This window comes from Lissotriton helveticus, chromosome 3_1 (assembly GCF_964261635.1).
Source record: "Lissotriton helveticus chromosome 3_1, aLisHel1.1, whole genome shotgun sequence".
Classification (NCBI taxonomy): domain Eukaryota; kingdom Metazoa; phylum Chordata; class Amphibia; order Caudata; family Salamandridae; genus Lissotriton; species Lissotriton helveticus.
In genome coordinates this window covers 1690744249-1690762186 of record NC_136061.1, presented here as the reverse complement: position 1 = coordinate 1690762186, position 17938 = coordinate 1690744249, and the positions used below count along the sequence as shown (strand labels likewise).

Sequence of the window (17938 nt, the reverse complement as noted above, 5' to 3'; positions counted from 1 at the left end):
GCACTGTATGTTTTAACACTGGAGGTTTTCTCAATCACTCCTTTAGTTCGGGAAAGATTGAAAAATAAATATTTTCACTGAGCATCTACCAATCCATAATATCCACATTCACCCTTGTTTCTTGAGTGCTGAAAGGCTTAATTCTAGAAAATACCTACACAAATGTTCTTGAACTGAACCTTCTCCCAGTTTTTGCGCTGTTGTGGCTCGTCTTGCAGCTCTCTATCAATACCATCTAGGTTCATGCTATATCAGTAGCCACAGATATAAAAATGCACATAATTCGGTAAAGAGGATTTGTTTACCTGGGCTATATTTGTACCACTCATTCAGTTATTTTGACCAAAATTGTTTATCATTTTGGCTCTAACCATATTTATCCAGAATCCAACCCTGATGGATTAAGTATTATATTATCCAGAACAATTCCCTTGATTGATTCATTATGGAAATGTTCTTCTTTAACTTGATAGCATAGTCTCCTACCTGGTGGTACAAAACAATCACTCAATCAGGGTTTGTAAAGCACATTTACTCACCTGTGAGGGTTTCAAGGCACTTGGGGGGGGGGATGGCTCCGTCAAGTGCTAGGGTCATCCAAAGAGCAAGGTCTTGAGATCCTTCCTGAGCTGGGACAGTGTGGGGGCTTCCAAGAGGGGGAGGTTATTCTAGGCCTTGGCTGCGAGGTAGGAGAAGGACTTTCCTCCCGTTCTGGTCCTGTAGATGCGTGGGACGGTGGCTAGAGCGGGGTCAGCTTATCTGAGGTGTCATTTGGGTGCGTGGGAGGAGAGGTGGTCGTTCAGGTATGTTGGTCCGGCGTGGTGCAGGGCTTTGTATGTGTGAGTACAAAGGGTACACTACTAGGTTTTGCTGCTAGCCAATGAGACTGTCCAGAATTGGGAGGCCGATTCTACATGCAAATGCCCTACCATCCTGATTCTTGCAAATGTCTTCCCACTCTTTCTGTGTCAGTCACGAAGACCAATTTCTTATTGTAAGGCAGGTTGATAGAGGTTAGTGCTGCCTAGATTTTCACCATCATTTTATAAGCTTAAATAATGATAGTGTATGGGAGGGCTCAAATGGGTATTGCTGAGAAAGGACAGTGTCAAAGAAGACTTTTCCTAAATGTCTAGCTATTTTGTTAAACTACTGTCCCAATTCAGATGCCAATGTAGAACTGTGATTAATACCCACACTTTTAGATGAGTGCCTATCCAATTAGGATTGTACTTCTTGACTCCATTCTCTAACATCTGCCCTCCACAGGTGTTAACAATGATGACATCCTTGCTACAAGCCTAAATACATATGTCAGTAGGTAAGCCTTCTAAGGAAAGGGAAAACTGTGCAAATTTTAGGCAAGAGACTGGAAGGAATGTCATTTACTGGCTCGCACGCACATTTACTTGCCTTCTTCATATTTAATTATTTATATTTAACACTTTAACAATACAACATGAATGTAAGTAAGCATTCGTGCTAATTTCGGATAAAAAATTGATTATAATCAATTTTGTGTTTTGAATGCATTTACAGCTCTAACCTCAAAACCTCTTTTGTTAAAATTCTGAATAAAACGATCAAGACGTTTTAGTTATGCAATAGCAAGTTCGAGTAAATTGCTCTTCAAGGTATTTAAAGAATTTACATTTAATTTTGGTATAGAAGATTGACAGACGTTTACCCCCAACATTTACTATGACTTATCATAGGTCCTTTCATGATGCCAAGCTTTTGCGCGTGGCCCAAAGCGATCAAAATGACAGCTTCTCGCACGGATAATATTTTGAAAGCTGATGTCCACGAAATGACAAAATGTCATTATCTTGCATAAAATCAATCCCACACTAATGTTTAAAAATAAAGAAGAACTAGAAGGTGCCAGCAAAAACTCCCTAGGATTTGACACAAAGTCGGGAAACTAAAATATCAGTAATCTGGCTTGGAGTTAATTCTTAATGCCCCATCACACTATGCGCCAACAGTCAACAAGTGATATTCCCAGGTGTGAAATGTCCGTGTTAGACATACTCACATATTTCATGCGGTCTACCCTCTGCTAGGTGTCAGGGCATGGGAATATGTACTCGAGGGTTATTTTCAAGTAGGAGGTCGATGCAGGACACTGCTATCCCCCCTTGTGCCAGAGTGAAATACTTTACCATCACTCTAAATTAGCCTTTTTTGTGCAACCACTGCCTATGACATCAATGGTAAGTGACTTCTTGTATTTCGACACTGAAACTTTCTGTATTCTTGCATTGCAACACTGCAGTTTTTTTTATGTAGTGCCGCATTTATTTTTATTTATTTTTGCAGTTTTTTTTATAGGGCAAACTCGACCTGAGAGAATTGGAGCGCTTTACATGAGCATCAGCTACATTTGCATACAGCTGCATACACGATAGTAAATCCGGACCTGTGACTTTTCCCTCTTTCATGATTACTAGTAGCATCAATGAAAGCAACTATAATTTGAAGGATATATGCAGTTTCTCTCTATTTCCTTATACCCATAGATTCGTTTTCAATCTTTTATTTATCATTTTTGGTTACAAAAACCTAACAGCAATAGAAAAGTTGTGTGTAGCTTTCGGACTTGCTGACTGCTATGTTAGCTTACATTTCCTTGTAGAATAATGTCTGAATGAATAACACTTGTTCTCAGCTTTTAAGTGGATTTCACAGCATAGTCTTGTAAATGCATCTGCAGATTAATAACCTGACACCTTGCAGCTGATATAATGTTTTGTTGTATTTCAGCTCCCAATCCATGCGCTGCTGACAGCGGCAAGGGGCCCTGTTCACACTTGTGCCTGATCAATTTCAACAGAAGTGCTGCTTGTTCATGCCCTCACCTCATGAAGCTGTCGGCTGACAAGAAGACGTGCCACGGTATGTCGCTCTTAGTTATTTTTTACCTGCTCACTTACAATGGTTGGCTTACATGTGTATGAACAGATTCTAATAAAATCGAAATCAGAAACACTTAAAAGAAAGAAAACTCAACCATTACCACAAAATTAAACAAGCATTTGCAATGCAATAGGTCTCGCATTTACGCGAGTTTAAACTATTGGCATTGTAAATGACAATACCTTGTATTTATGTTTAAAAAACGAAAACAAAAATAAAAGGCATTGTCATTTGCAATGTCAATAGCTCAAACAGAAGTTAATGCGAGACCTATTGTATTGCTAATGCTTTTTTTGTGTATGCTATCCTCCACCTGGAGGTAGACACACTGCTAATACAGTAGTGATCAGTGATGAAAGAGTGCTAGAGTGAGGTGGGTTACAATTGCCTAATTCTCCAAATATAAACCAAGGTAGTGCGTATGGAGATAAGTTACTAATCTAACGCACTGCTTTGTCCATGTGAGCGGTCGACATGTTTCAGCCCCATCGGTGCCCAGCTGGGTCGGGGGGCTTTCTTCAGGACCTTAGGAAAAGTGAGGTTGCTAGATTGGCAGAATGAAGGGGTAGGTCAATGACTTACCCTTCTTCCTTAATCATTACTGGTTATTGTTATCTATAACTGTTGAGGAGGAAGAGAGAAAATTTAAAGTCATACAGTATTGGTACATGACTCTTGTGACACCCAAGAAGAGTATTAAGTAGAAAGAAGCAGCTATATGGTGCTTAGTTAAAACATGTAACATTTGTTAAAAAGACAGAGGAACACATATGGCACGAAACTAGGTCAAGCACATAAGAGTCTCTAGAGTGCTTATAATGGCAGAAAACAAATTGTGAATTTATTGTCAATGAGCGCTCGCTGCGCACGTGGGTGCAGTGCCCGTGGTTTGCAGTGACTCTATTGTGTTTTTGAAAGAAGAGTGGGCAATTTTGCCCTAGCGCCATAATTAAGATGCCAGGAAGGACGCGTATCGCGGAGTGAGGCAATGTTACCCTAGCGCCATAATTAAAGATGGTAGGAAGGGCGCGTATCACTGAGTGAGGCAATGTTACCCTAGCGCCATAATTAAAGATGGTAGGAAGGGCGCGTATCACGGAGTGACGCAATGTTACCCTAGCACCATAATTAAAGATGGTAGTAAGGACCCGTATCACTGAGTGAGGCAATGTTACCATAGCGCCATAATTAAAGATAGTAAGAAGGGCACGTATCACTGAGTGAGGCAATGTTACCCTAGCGCAATATTTAAAGTTGGTAGGAAGGGTGCGCATTACTGAGTGAGGCAATGTTACCCTCGCGCCATATTTAAAGGTGGTAGGGAGGGCGCGTATCACTGAGTGAGGCAATGTTACCCTAGCACCATAATTAAAGATGGTAGGAAGGGTGCGTAAATGTAAATGTCATGGTACTTATAGAGCGCACTGTCACCAGGCGGTCACCTATTCGGCTTCCTGGCGCTGATACTCATACCGCTGTGGAACCCCTCCTGGCTTTTCCCTGTAAACTGTACACTCCTGGGCACCCCCAGTGTGAAGCCAGGCATCCTCAGCGCTGTTGGGGCCGGTGTGGAGGCTAAGCAAGCTATTGCCCAGAGTTGCAGCGTGGGGCCCGTGATTAGAATAGGCACCGAAGCGAGAATTAACAGGTCCGAGGAAATTGAGCCCGAGATCCCGCCGAGGCGGGAATCGAAACCTGGTCCCTGGCCAGAACTCTGCATCAAGGTCTGCCGCTCTAACCATTGAGCCACACTCCCCCACCTGGTGCGTATTACTGAGTGAAGCAATGTTACCTTAGCGCCATAATTAAAGATGGTAGGAAGAGCCCGTATCACTGAGTGAGGGAATGTTACCCTAGCGCCATAATTAAAGATGGCGCTAGGGTAACATTGCCTCACTCATGGCATAATTAAATTCCGTTTCTTCGAGGTGAATTAATTACTTTTGGTCAAGTGTATTTTAAATTTGCAATCAGTAACTTTCCATGAACTTTGTCAATGCTAACAACCGTAAGCCACTAAATACCACGAACAAGGGTTTTCTACAGGGAGAGAGTGGTCCACAGGAAAATCCAAGTCCATATCAGTTTTCACACAATTTCTGTATTGGTAACACACTCAAAAAAACTCTGGACCTCTTGAGTTTTTCAACAATAAAGTTTTGAGGGGGGTAATGAGTGTGTTAAGTATCAATTCTGAGTGTCCTTAGGCTCAATCCTTGCTTGTATAATCAAAGTCAGAAATCCTTATTTTGTAGAAAAGTTGCTCTTTATTTGTTTAGATAAGAACATGCACAGCCGACACGTGTTTCGCCCCTTAGGCGATTTGCGCCAGGGCTTTTTCAAGGCTAGTTACAATATTTTTTGTTCTTTACAATTCTTCATCTTTTGTGCAAAGATTTCCGAACTAGAATCCGGTTTTTCAATCTGATCTGATCTGAGAGGGCTGGGGGCCTGCTGGGCCTGGCATCGCAAGGCGAGCTGGAGCGGATGGGCAGAAGGCAGGCAGGGCAGCTGAGGGGGGGACAGCGCAAGCCTCAAGGCTAGCCTTGAGGCTTGCGCTGTCCCCCCCTCAGGGGCGAAACACGTGTCGGCTGTGCATGTTCTTATCTAAACAAATAAAGAGCAACTTTTCTACAAAATAAGGATTTCTGACTTTGATTATACAAGCAAGGATTGAGCCTAAGGACACTCAGAATTGATACTTAACACACTCATTACCCCCCTCAAAACCACGAACAAGGGTGCCTTTATCGTTCTCAGTCTGTTCCTGCATCTTTTTTTTTAAGATATGACCATATTCTATTCGGTGATTTCTCCTGATGTCACTAATTGTTTTCTGTTTTTTCCCCATGAGCCTTTCCATTTTTCTCTCCCCTTTTCTTATTTCAATGGTTCTTCTTGCAACTTCATTTACCTGCATTCACGGAGAATAAAGAGGCACGCTGGAGCAGAGCATGGGAAGCTGACATCTCAGATGTCACTTCCAATTAGTTTTTACACACGGCCTCTGACATAATTTTCTAGTTACATTATACTTAATGATGTCAGGTATCATGCACTAAAACATGTTGCACGTTTTAATTATGAGAGCCGTGTTAACAATCCACATAATAGAGATGAACAGAAGGTTGATAAAAGCTTATCAATAGATCAGTCATACAAGTAAATCTCACACAAACATTAACGTAAGATTTTAGTTAAAAGCATTGGGCATTGTACCTCTGGAATATTTAAAATAGAGCTGCTTTTGAAACCATCTTATATAAAATGATATGTTATTGATTAAGTTAAAAAAAATAATCTGAAGTCTTGGTGCTGTTTTATTTATTATTACTCTTCCTATTTTAAGTGCTGCAGGTTGAGGTTTAGGACCCTTTCCAGAGTAGTCCTGTGAGATGCGACATTACTCCACCTCTTACTACGGATTCTGGGCGGTATTACCGCACCTGTGCTGGGCAATTCTTGGTTTTCACATTTAAAATGGAGAAAGCGATGCTTGTGATCACACTTTAGCCAAAAATAAACGTTTTCAGCAGAAACAGGAATGCAATTTATTTAGAATTAGCCAATTAATGTATGCTTGGCATCAAAACTCAACCTGCTTGGGAACAGGTTACTGCACGCTTCACTTGAAAGCGGTATATAAAAGTAAATAAAGTAGTCTTGCTGATAATATATGTAAAATTACATCTCTGAAAAGAATATACGTTTATTGTAAACAGTTATTGAATATACTATTTAACATTTTTTTTTTAATTGGATTGTTTTACTGTAGAAATGAAGAAGTTTCTTCTCTATGCAAGACGATCTGAAATAAGAGGTGTGGACATAGACAACCCATACTTCAACTTTATCACAGCGTTCACTGTGCCTGACATCGACGACGTCACTGTGGTAGATTTCCATGCAGCAGAGGAACGCCTATACTGGACTGATGTTAAGACCCAGACAATCAAACGTGCCTTTATTAATGGAACTGGGTTGGACACAGTCATCTCAGGAGGTAAAGCCCATCTCATTGTGTAGTATACATGTGCATGGCAAATTTAAAACGAGAAAATGAGAGTGTATGTTTTATAATAGACGTCCTAGTTATTTTACCATCCAGATAACAGTTATTCGAACATTGGTATGTTGAGAGCTCCATTGAAGACACTGGAGTGCTCTAGAGCAACACTATCTAATGTTATGTTATGTTATGTTAATTTGGTCTTTTATAGCGCGCGGCTACTCCATAGAGTGTCCCGGCGCTTTTATTGGGAGAAAAAAAAAACCTGTAGTAGAAATACACAACACAGTAAAATAAAACAGACCCAGATAAAGGAATAAAAGCATAATAACTGGCAAAAAGCCAAGTCTTAAGGCCCTTCCTAAAGGACAACAGATTGGGGGTGCTGCGTAATGCCAAAGGCAGTGTGTTCCATAGCTGTGGTGCCAGCAGCCTAAAAGAACGACCTCCGATGCGGGCCCTTTTTACTCAAGGGACCACTGCAAGAAACATTGATTCAGATCTCAGAGATCGGGCCGGATGGTAAAAGGCAAGCCTCCTTTGGAGATACTTTGCTCCCGAGGCATGGAGAGCCTTATGGGCCAAGGTCAAGGCCTTAAAAACTATCCGCTTCCGGATAGGCAGCCAGTGAAGCGACTGCAACAGGCCAGAAACTCTGGCACGTCTGTAAAGGCCAAAAATGGCCCGCGCGGCCGAGTTCTGGACCACCTGCAGCCGTTGCAGGAGATACTCTGGCAGGCCCAGATATAGGACGTTGGAATAGTCCAATCTTGAGCCGATTAAGGCCTGCACCATAGTTTTCCTATGATCTTCTGAGAGTAAGGGAAGAAACTTGCGAAGCATCCGGAGGAGGCCAAAGCATGTTCCCGTTAGACCAAGGATCTTAGATCTTAACGTCAGACCATTATCAATCTTGATCCCCAGATTCTTTGCTAGCTGGGATGAGCACGCTGGAGGGAACATATTAACAGGCCACCGTTCCTGCCAGTCTGGATCAGATGGGCAGCCGAAGAAGAGTACCTCAGATTTATCTGAGTTACACTTGAGGCTGTTAAGCTGGAACCATTTAAAAACAGCCCCAAGGCACTCACGGATACTCTCTCCATTAAACTCTTCTCCTTTCCCACACGTAAAGTGGAGCTGGGTATCGTCGGCGTAGGATACGATCTGGGCCCCAAAAGACTCTGCCAATGCCGCCAAAGGGGTCATAAAGATGTTAAAGAGAGTCGGGCTCAGCACAGAGCCTTGCGGGACTCTGACTCCCAAAGGCGGCATCACGGCAGAGCTAGGCGAGACCCAGACCGTTTGTCGGCGACCAGCCAAAAATGATCTAAACCAGCTGAGCACCGTCCCCCTCAGACCGATCTCATAAAGTCTGGCGAGGAGACCCTCATGGGGGACGGTGTCAAAGGCCGCTGACAGATCTAGCATTACAAGCATAGCTTTGCCTCCCGAATCCAGTGCCTCTTTAATTTATTTATTTATTTATTTATTTGCATGTTTGTATGGCGCTGGGAATCGACTCCCGAAGGAGTATCTCCGCGCCTTTGGCAGCATCTGAGGGACAGAAACTAGTCGTGATTTATTGAGTACACACAAGGCCAACTAATAATTAAAGAGAAATGTTTTAAGTTTTTTTCTAAAAGGGAAATGTTCCCTACATACTCTAATTTCCTTCGGGAGTTGGTTCCACAACTTGGGGCCAGCTACTGATAAGGCCCTCCCCCCCTTTCTTGCCTTCAAGGCCCTGGGAACACATAACAATTCCTGATCTCCCGATCTCAGAGATCTAGATGGAACGTAAGGAATGAATTTTTCAGTAAGGTAACCAGGACCTTTTCCAATGAGGCATTTGTGGATGACACAACAGATCTTAAACATCACCCTCTGCTTCACTGGAAGCCAATGGAGTTTGGTCAGCAATGGTTTTGAGGGAGTGCGAGGCGGGACATTTAGAACCAATCGTGCAGCAGTATTCTGCACAACCTGCAGTCTGGCAAAGATCCCCTCATTGGCATCTAGCATCAACCCATTGCAATAGTCTAGCCTGCTCAACACTAATGACTGGACCAATGTTCTCCTGGTGGTATCCGGTAACAGAGGGAATACTCTCCTGAGAAGCCCAATTACATGAAAACATGAGCTTACCACTTGATTGGTTTGTTGTTTTAGGGCAAGCTCATGGTCCAATTTCACTCCCAGGTCTTTTACCACCATTTTGGGCTCAGGGACGGGGCCAAGGTCTTGGGGCCACCAGTCCGGAGTCCACATGTGTTTGGCTTCCCCAAAGAGCATAACCTCGGTCTTGGAGACATTGCACTGAAGGAAGTTAGCTGCCATCCAACGTGCCACTTCCTTCATCCCCCGGGCAAAGGAATCACGCACTTCAGGAGTCATGATTTTAAAAGGGAAGAGGAGTTGGGTATCATCCGCGTATGATACTGGAATGAACCCATGGGATCTCATGATGTTAGCTAGGGGTGCCACGTAGATGTTAAATAACGTGGGGCTCAAACAAGAGCCCTGTGGCACCCCCTTCGAGATCGCCACCACCTCTGATTGGTATGGTCCCAAGATGACTCTTTGAGTGCGGTTGATGAAAAAACTCCTAAGCCAGGCCAGGGCCTTGCCTTCCAGACCGATGTCAACTAGTCTGGAGGTCATGATGTCGTGTGACACAGTGTCAAACGCCGCTGACAAATCTAAAAGTACCAGGACAACGGAATAGCCTTTGTCCTGTAGCATCTGAAGATTGTCAGCGACGGACAGCAAGGCGGTCTCAGTACTGTGCCTAGGCCTAAAGCCCGACTGAGAGGGATCGGGACCACCCGCGTGTTCAATACATTTTGACAAGTGCTGATTCACGTATCTCTCAGCAAGCTTCCCTAAAAAAGGCAGAAGAGAGATCGGTCTCAGGTTTGTCAGATCAGACCAGGGGATCGAATTGTTTTTCCGCAGGGGTCTCACAAGGGCCTGCTTCCAGTCTAAGGGGACTTCCCCGGTACACAAGGACAAATTGACTACATGTCGCATTCCAACCCCCAGATCATCCAACAGAAGTGGCATGATACGTGCCGGGATGATGTCTGTGGGGCACCCACTCTTTGTTTGAGTGACAAGAACAGTCAACTCTTCCATGGAGATGGGTGGGAAAACAGCGAGCTTCTTAGCCTTATTTCCTATAGTCATAGTAGATGACTGGACTCGGCAGTCAGTTGTTAATGAGTTATTAGAGATGGAGTTAGACGTTACTATCTTAGTATAGATAGCTTCAATTTTCCTAACAAAAAACTGTGAAATATTATCACAGAGTTCTTGGGATTCAATCCCCTCTGTGTCACAGGCAGTGGGCTTGGTAAACGTCTGTAAAATTTGATACAGAGTTTTTACGTTGGTACCAGCCGCTGATAATTGAACTGCTATATGTTGTTTTCTAGCAGCTCGGATTGCTTTATGGTAGCTTTTAAACGACCTCCTAAAGTCCTCCTTATCCTCTGCCTTACGTGTGACTCTCCATTTTTTCTCTAACTTTCTCGTAGTCATTTTTAATTGTCTAAGATCCCCAGTAAACCAGACTTCTTGTTTTGGGGCAGGTCGGGGTTTATAAGTTCTAAGCGGGACCACATGATTAATAGTTGTTATCGCAGCTTCGTTAAATGCACTTAGAGCAAGAGTGGCATTTTCTCCGCATGCTTCCCATCTTGGTTCAGCGTAATTTTCCCTAAAGCTTTCTGGGGTTAGTTTGTTCCAGGGTCTCCTGACATCGGCCATAGTCCTATGGATGACTTTAACTTTATAGTTGGAGCGAGTGTAAAACATAATAACAGAGTGGTCTGTCCAATCAACTTGATTGGGAGTCAGGCAATTAATAGCTGTTGAGTTACAGAACACTAGGTCTAATGTATGGCCCGCAGAATGGGTAGGCCCCTGATTCTTTTTATTGAGTCCAAGTGTGGCCAGGTCCGTTAACACAGTCTGTGCGTCAATACACGTAGTAATCTCACTGTGGATATTGAAATCCCCCACCAGGATAAACTCAGAGTTAGCTTGCATGTGGGGTGCCAAAATTTCCATTAATTTAATGGAAAAGGTCCCACACGGACCAGGAGGTCGATACACTAGCGCACCCTTCCTGGTTTCCCTAGAAGTAGGGTTGATCGTGAAAATCATGAGCTCCATTTCTGGGGTACACACAGTTTCGATGACTACAATCTCCATCTCTTGTTTGAAAACAATAGCTAGCCCTCCTCCCGTTTTAATCGGGCGATCCATCCTTACTATTTTGTACCCTGTCGGTACTCCCATCGTTATGGCTGGAACTGTGTGAGGCTTAAGCCAAGTCTCAGTTAAGAAACATAGATGTGGTCTCTCTGTTGTTATGAGATCCCAGACCTGCGTAGCATGAGAAACAAGGGAGCGGACGTTGCACAGAAGGTGTTTACACGTTAGGGGCGGATCATTAGGGGCGTTGGTAATCGATGTAGGTGGATCGGTGCTCAAAGCCGACGTAGCACACTTAAGATGACAGGGAGTGATTACCGCAGTACTGGTAAATTGCATATGACACACCTCCAAAAGCGCCGTCTCGGTGCTTAGATTGGGGCGGAAGCCAGATTGAGTGGGGTGCAGCAAATTATGGGATTCCAAAAAATTGGAAAGCACCATATGTACATGCTTCTCCAAGATCTTAACCAGCGCGGGGAGGAGAGAGATGGGCCTATAATTGGCCAAAGCCTCAGGGTCTAGGCCCGGCTTCTTGAGAAGGGGGATAACCATCGCCTGCTTCCAAGCCTGCGGGACCACTCCCCGACTCAAAGAGAGATTCAGAAGTGGATTTGCCAATGGATTTACAACTTCCGCCGTTTTCGCCAGAAATTTGGCCGGACAAGGGTCAAGAGGCGACCCAGATTTAAGGTTGGCCATAAATACCAATGACGACGAAACTGAAATTGGCGGAAAGACTGCCAGCGCTGAACCAGGAGGGGCCGATGGAGCTGGCCCGTCCTCGAGGCTGGGAGGAACTTCAACCACCTTCAAGGGAAAAGAGTCCTGGATCATTCTTATCTTGGTGGTAAAGAAGTTGGCAAGAGCAGAAACCCACGGCTCGGAAGGAACGGCCAGGGTCGAGTTAGATCGTGGGGCCGTAAATTCCCTCACAATCGTAAAAATCTCCTTACATGAATTAGAGGCAGCCCTTATCCTCCTAGCGAAGTAGCCTTTTTTTTCAAGGAGGATATCCCGATGGTAGGCTTTAACCGCTGTCCTGTAGACAAGCCTGGCCACGGAATCATACTGTGACCGCCACACCCTTTCCGCCACCTTGCACTGCTGTCGAGAGGCCGACAGTGCTTCGGTAAACCAGGGGGCAGAGACACGTTTAGATATTGATCGGGGGGCCATCGCAGGGGCTAGATCATTCAGCCTGTCCGTCAGCCAAGCTTGCAGAGACTCCAAATCCCTATCCAGATCTCCTGTGAGAGGGCACGGATGGTCGAGAGATGCCTGTGCCAGCATTTCTGGGGTCACCCGGTGATACGCCCTGGGTGCTAGTCCCTGCTGCCTAAGGGCAGTACTCGATAGTTTCTTTATGCCCGGCACATAAAATTTGGCCAGCCTATGATCTGACCAGAGCACCGGCAAAAGTGACGTCACCTCTATGGGGGATGTAGAGAAGACCTGATCCAAGGTATGACCTTTTTCATGCGTTGGTCCCGAGAGGTAAGGGGCAAGGCCTAGGGGGGCCGTGATATCAATCAATTTGATTGTGTCAGGGTCCGATCCCTCATCCATATGGAAATTAAAATCCCCGGCCAATACACAGTGCTCGGCTCTCAGAACCAGTGCCAAAATGGCCGACTGGAGCTCATCAAAGAAGGATCTGGCCGGTCCAGGGGGTCTATAAACTAAAAGCCCTTTAAGAGAATGAGAGGCGCCAATGCTATAGTAAAAGCAAGGGATTCAGATCCTGTAATGGCTTCCATGGGAATAATGGAACATGCGGGGGATTTATTCACCACAAGTGCCACACCCCCGCCCCTTCCCTCCGATCTATCTTGCCTAAAGATGTTGTATTCTGGGGGAATTGCTATAGCAATGTCGGGATTAGACGATTCTCCCAACCATGTCTCTGTCAACATCAGGCATAACGGCTTTTCAGTGGCCAGGAGATCGTAGATATCCTGGGCATGTCTACGCACTGACCTGGTGTTTAAGAGCAGGCATAGATGCTTCACACTGTCCACCTCCCTATTCAATATAGTGGCCTGGGCATTGCCTGGTAACCAACCACAACCAGGACATCGCCTCTTACCCATATATCGACCCGGAAATACTTTATGACAGGCACAGGATACCTTTTGCAAAGACCGAAGCTCCAACGACGTATAGCATACCATAATGGCAGCCGGCGTTAATATTCCCGCAGAGCCAGCCCCGCCCGCCGCTCTGCTTGCCTCCGGGACGCTGACGGGCTGGACTCTGGTGTGACTCCGGCGTCACTACGGCGAAACGCTGCGCGCAAACGCAGCGCGTAGAATGTTCGCTTTATATGCAGGCCAGCGTGTCCTTGTGACAGCTGGTCTGCTCGCACAACTGGCGCCGCCCGGCGAGCAGGAAAAACTACCCCCAAGATGGCGGCCGCAGTCAGAAGGAGCCGGGGAATCCAGGGACCCGCCAAAGAGCGGTGAGTAAACTATTACCGTGCAAGTGAGGGAGAGGCTAGAATATAAAAACAGGGTAGAATACAATCCAAATAGAAATAAAATAGAAAAACGGGGTCAAGTTAAAAAACGCTGCTGCGTCCAACACTGCCACGCGCTAAAATGCGCAGTTCGTCTCCCAGGTCACAGAAGATGTTCTTGGAGAGGGAGCCCGCCTAGAATGCCCCCCTTATATGCAGGCCAGCGTGTCCTTGTGACAGCTGGTCTGCTCGCACAACTGGCGGCGCCCGGCGAGCAGGAAAAACTACCCCCAAGATGGCGGCCGCAGTCAGAAGGAGCCGGGGAATCCAGGGACCCGCCAAAGAGCGGTGAGTAAACTATTACCGTGCAAGTGAGGGAGAGGCTAGAATATAAAAACAGGGTAGAATACAATCCAAATATAAATAAAATAGAAAAACGGGGTCAAGTTAAAAAACGCTGCTGCGTCCAACACTGCCACGCGCTAAAATGCGCAGTTCATCTCCCAGGTCACAGAAGATGTTCTTTCACAGTCATTGCTGTGAACAAAGGCCTCACGGAGCCCAAGGGGATTTCAACCCGCTTGGGCTCAATGAGACCTTTGTTTTACAAATTAGAACATTCTGCCCTCGAGGGGCGGCATGGGCGGCATGTTCTAATAGTCTTAGAGCATTCCATAGCGGGCTCTACCAGCCATTAAAGACCCGCTCCCTTGTTAAAGGCCCATGCCTTCGGCTTGGGCCTTTAACACTGGAGTGGGCATTTAATAGCCAGTAGAGCCCATACATCGGACTCTAAGGTCCCTCCAAATCTGATCAGGACTGGCACATGCTTGGAACTGAAACATTGACACCAAAAGCACTGCTGTCTGGACTTTAACCTAAATCCAATATACCCATTTGTAAACTCCATTTCACATGATTCACATTAACTAAATCGATCCATGTATTACAATATGTTTGGATAAATAGCACCATATGCCCATCATATCACAGTTTTTCCTCTTCTTTCTATATAATGGACCCAAATTTGCAGAGGTACCACATTGAAGTGTTTAGAGGACAGCTCCACTGCCATGTTAGCAGGCAGTGTAACCTACGAGGACAGATGCTCGGTAATTTCTAAGCAATTTATCAGGGCTTTTAGCTTGCTCACTTTCCAGAATAAACTTGAAAACACGTTTACACGCTTTTATTTATTGTAACATGTGGATCACACTCGTCACCTGGACACACATCCAGCACCCTCGCCACACCTCTTCCTCCAAATCCGTGCATCATTTTGTGCAGCTACATGCTATAGGTTAACAGCCGTAACACATATCATGGGCTTCACATAATGGGCAGCACAAAGCAGGTTTCACGTCTCAGCATCTGTATTATCCAACACATGCCAGCACCTGCATGTCTACCAATCTCAAGACAACAGTGCCTCTGGTCAACCCAAGTGGTTACAAAGGACTTCTAGTATGCAAAGACGTCAATGCATAAGTTTGTTAGGACACCTGTTCTATATTCCCTAAGTATTTGGTAGTTTTGTAAGGCACTAAAGATTACACTATGGACATTTTAATGCATTGTAGTTCGTCAATCTCAATGACAACCTTTGAGGAGTATAGATCTTCTGCTCCAACTTTTCTCCGTTTGCCCTCCTGTTTTTCTTTTTCTAATGTATAACATTATACCCCAAGTGGGTGGATTGTCATAACTGCATCACCATCCTCCTCCCTTGGACTTGATATGTTGCTAAAGGTCCTCTCTCTTCTTTTGGGCCCAAACGCGGGTTCAGAGTTTCTAAAAACAAGTAGTGTCTTTAACAGACCCCTACAATGCTCAATTTTATAATCTTTACAGTATTCTTACAGTCAAATTAAGACATATCATTCACAAATGTATGGTGAGGGTTTATATTGCGACTTCATAAGCAGGTGTGTAATTTCTAACTGATTATATATTAGCGCGGATATTTTTCTGAGTGAATCGAAATGTTATTTTCTATATCTCGGTATCCCCTAGTCTCATAGGAAAATGTGTTTGGTAAACTTGGTTTGAAATTTTAAAAAAAAGTAAAACCTGCTGCTTATGTTTTTTTACCATCCTTAAAGCATAGAACAGTTCAATAAGGTTAAAAGCTAAAAGCTGAACTAGATTTCAGTCTAAAATCTAGCATACACATTCTAGAAGAATGCCTTCTTACATTAATAACTGAATGGTTTTGGTAATTAGCCAAGCCGAAGCTTCTGAAATCATAGTCAGGTGCTAATATTTGATTAATAAAGATAAGAAGTAAAGTAATGGATGTAAAGGCTGTTTAAATATGAAAACATTATTTTGAGGAGTTCAGTTAAAAAAATACAAAACATTTTGCCTATAACAAACAAGATTTCATGTAATAAAAAGAATGAGCTGACACTTACATTTTTTTAATAAGATGCTATTAGGATAAGCAATTGTGTAAATATATTCTTTGTCTCTGGTTACCAATGGCCGAAAGAGATGCTGCTTATTGCACTTGATAAAATCTAACTTCCCCAGGGATCAAAATGTATTTGAATAGAATGCAAATGTTGATACTTAGAACCTTAGGGACCTATTAACATGGCAGACCGTTCGCCAAAAACACCCCGCCGGATGACCATTTACCCCCCGCCACATTTGCATGGCGGGGGTACCACGGCGGCCGCCGCTTTTCCGCCAGTAGGCAATCATCATGATTGCCTACGGTGCAGAAAAGGCCCATAATATGGTGGCGGTGCCTTGCAGGCACTGCCATCCATATTATGATGAGGGTAGTAGAATGCCTTTCCATGGCGTAGACTCTGCCATGGAAAGGCATGCAGAGTTTACTTTGGAGGCCCGTTGCTGGCCCCCCAGGGGGGCGGGGGTGTTTGGTGGCTGCACTTGGGGGTACCCATGGTACTCCCTTACATCCCATGTGGTGTTCCTTAATGCTCATCCCTAAATCCGACACTTTTCAATATCTATGTGTCGGACTTAGCCAGGGTTATTAAAAACTACCGGATGAGCCTTACCACATATGCCGACGATACCCAGTTGGTGCTCGCCATCAAGAACGATGGAGAAGAAGTGGCGGCCCGATTCCAGGAAGGAATGTTGGCAATTAAGGAGTGGATGGCCGAAAACTGTTTAAGACTCAACTCAGAGAAGACTGAGGTAATGATCTTTGGAAAGCTATCCCCCTTGTGGTCTTCGGTCTGGTGGCCCCCTTCACTTGGATCATTGCCAACTCCTGTCCATAAGGTCAGGAATCTAGGAATAATTTTTGATGAAAAACTTAATTTCTATACCCACGCTAACCAGATAGCATTGTCTGCTTTCCTTAAACTTAGACTCCTAAAAAAGATCCTGCCATTTCTCCCTAATAACGCGAAGAAAACGGTGGTGAGCTCCTTGGTGCTTTCATCTTTGGATTACTGCAATGGATTATTTGTGAATGCTCAATCTCGGGTGGTGGCCAAATTACAATTAATTCAAAACGCTGCGGCAAGGCTACTGTCTGGCACCCCCAAATATACATCCGTCAAGCAAGTAATCAGTAGCTATCATTGGCTAACTGTAAGAAATTGGATCAGATTTAAAACCTTATGCCTGACTTTTAAGGCATTACATGGTCTTGGCCCGATGTTTCTTAAACAGAAACTTATCATATATCACCCTAACAGATCACTTAGATCGGAACATCTACACCAGTTGACAGTACCACGAACTAGGACTGTCTCTTGGGGCGATAGATGATTCACAAACACCGCCGCCAGACTGTGGAATACTCTTCCGACGGCGATAAGATCTACCCCCTCATTGTTGCAGTTTAGAAAGCTGCTTAAAACATGGCTGTTTGACCAATGACCATCTTATTAACTGCACCACTTTGAACCTGATAATGCTCCTTCTGGGACAATAAGTTGAGTTACAGCGCCAAGACACCCACGGGTATAAGCTGCGCTTTACAAATCGCAAAAATAAATAAATAAAATAAATAAATAAATTGGCATTCACAAGGTAGCAGGCACTGCATGCTAATTGGCAGTGTGGGACCGCTGCACCACTTTTGTAATGTAATGTAAGTATGCACTTTTATAGCGCGACTGTCACTCCAAGGAGCATCTTGGCGCTTGTAGCCCGTAGCCTAGGTGGAAGGCCGGAAAAGTCAGCTCACACATCCATCTCCTCTGAACAGAACGCTGTGTCTAAACCAGAGTCATACTGGCCGAGTCTGAAAGGTTGAAAATCCAAGTTTTCAGAGCCTTACGGAAATTCTTCTCAACAGAGATCGAGCGCAAGTTGGGAGGAAGTCTATTCCAAGCTTTTGCGCC

At 44.5% G+C, this 17938-nt stretch overlaps 1 protein-coding gene across 1 annotated transcript in view; it reads left to right on the top strand.

The window, feature by feature from the left end:
* LRP1B (LDL receptor related protein 1B) overlaps positions 1-17938 on the top strand; it is a 3812342-nt gene that overhangs the window by 2096286 nt on the left and 1698118 nt on the right. Inside the window, exons 28-29 of the mRNA XM_078683424.1 lie at positions 2767-2898; positions 6695-6922. Coding sequence (XP_078539550.1) covers positions 2767-2898; positions 6695-6922 — 360 coding nt within the window. The remainder of the gene's footprint in view (positions 1-2766; positions 2899-6694; positions 6923-17938) is intronic.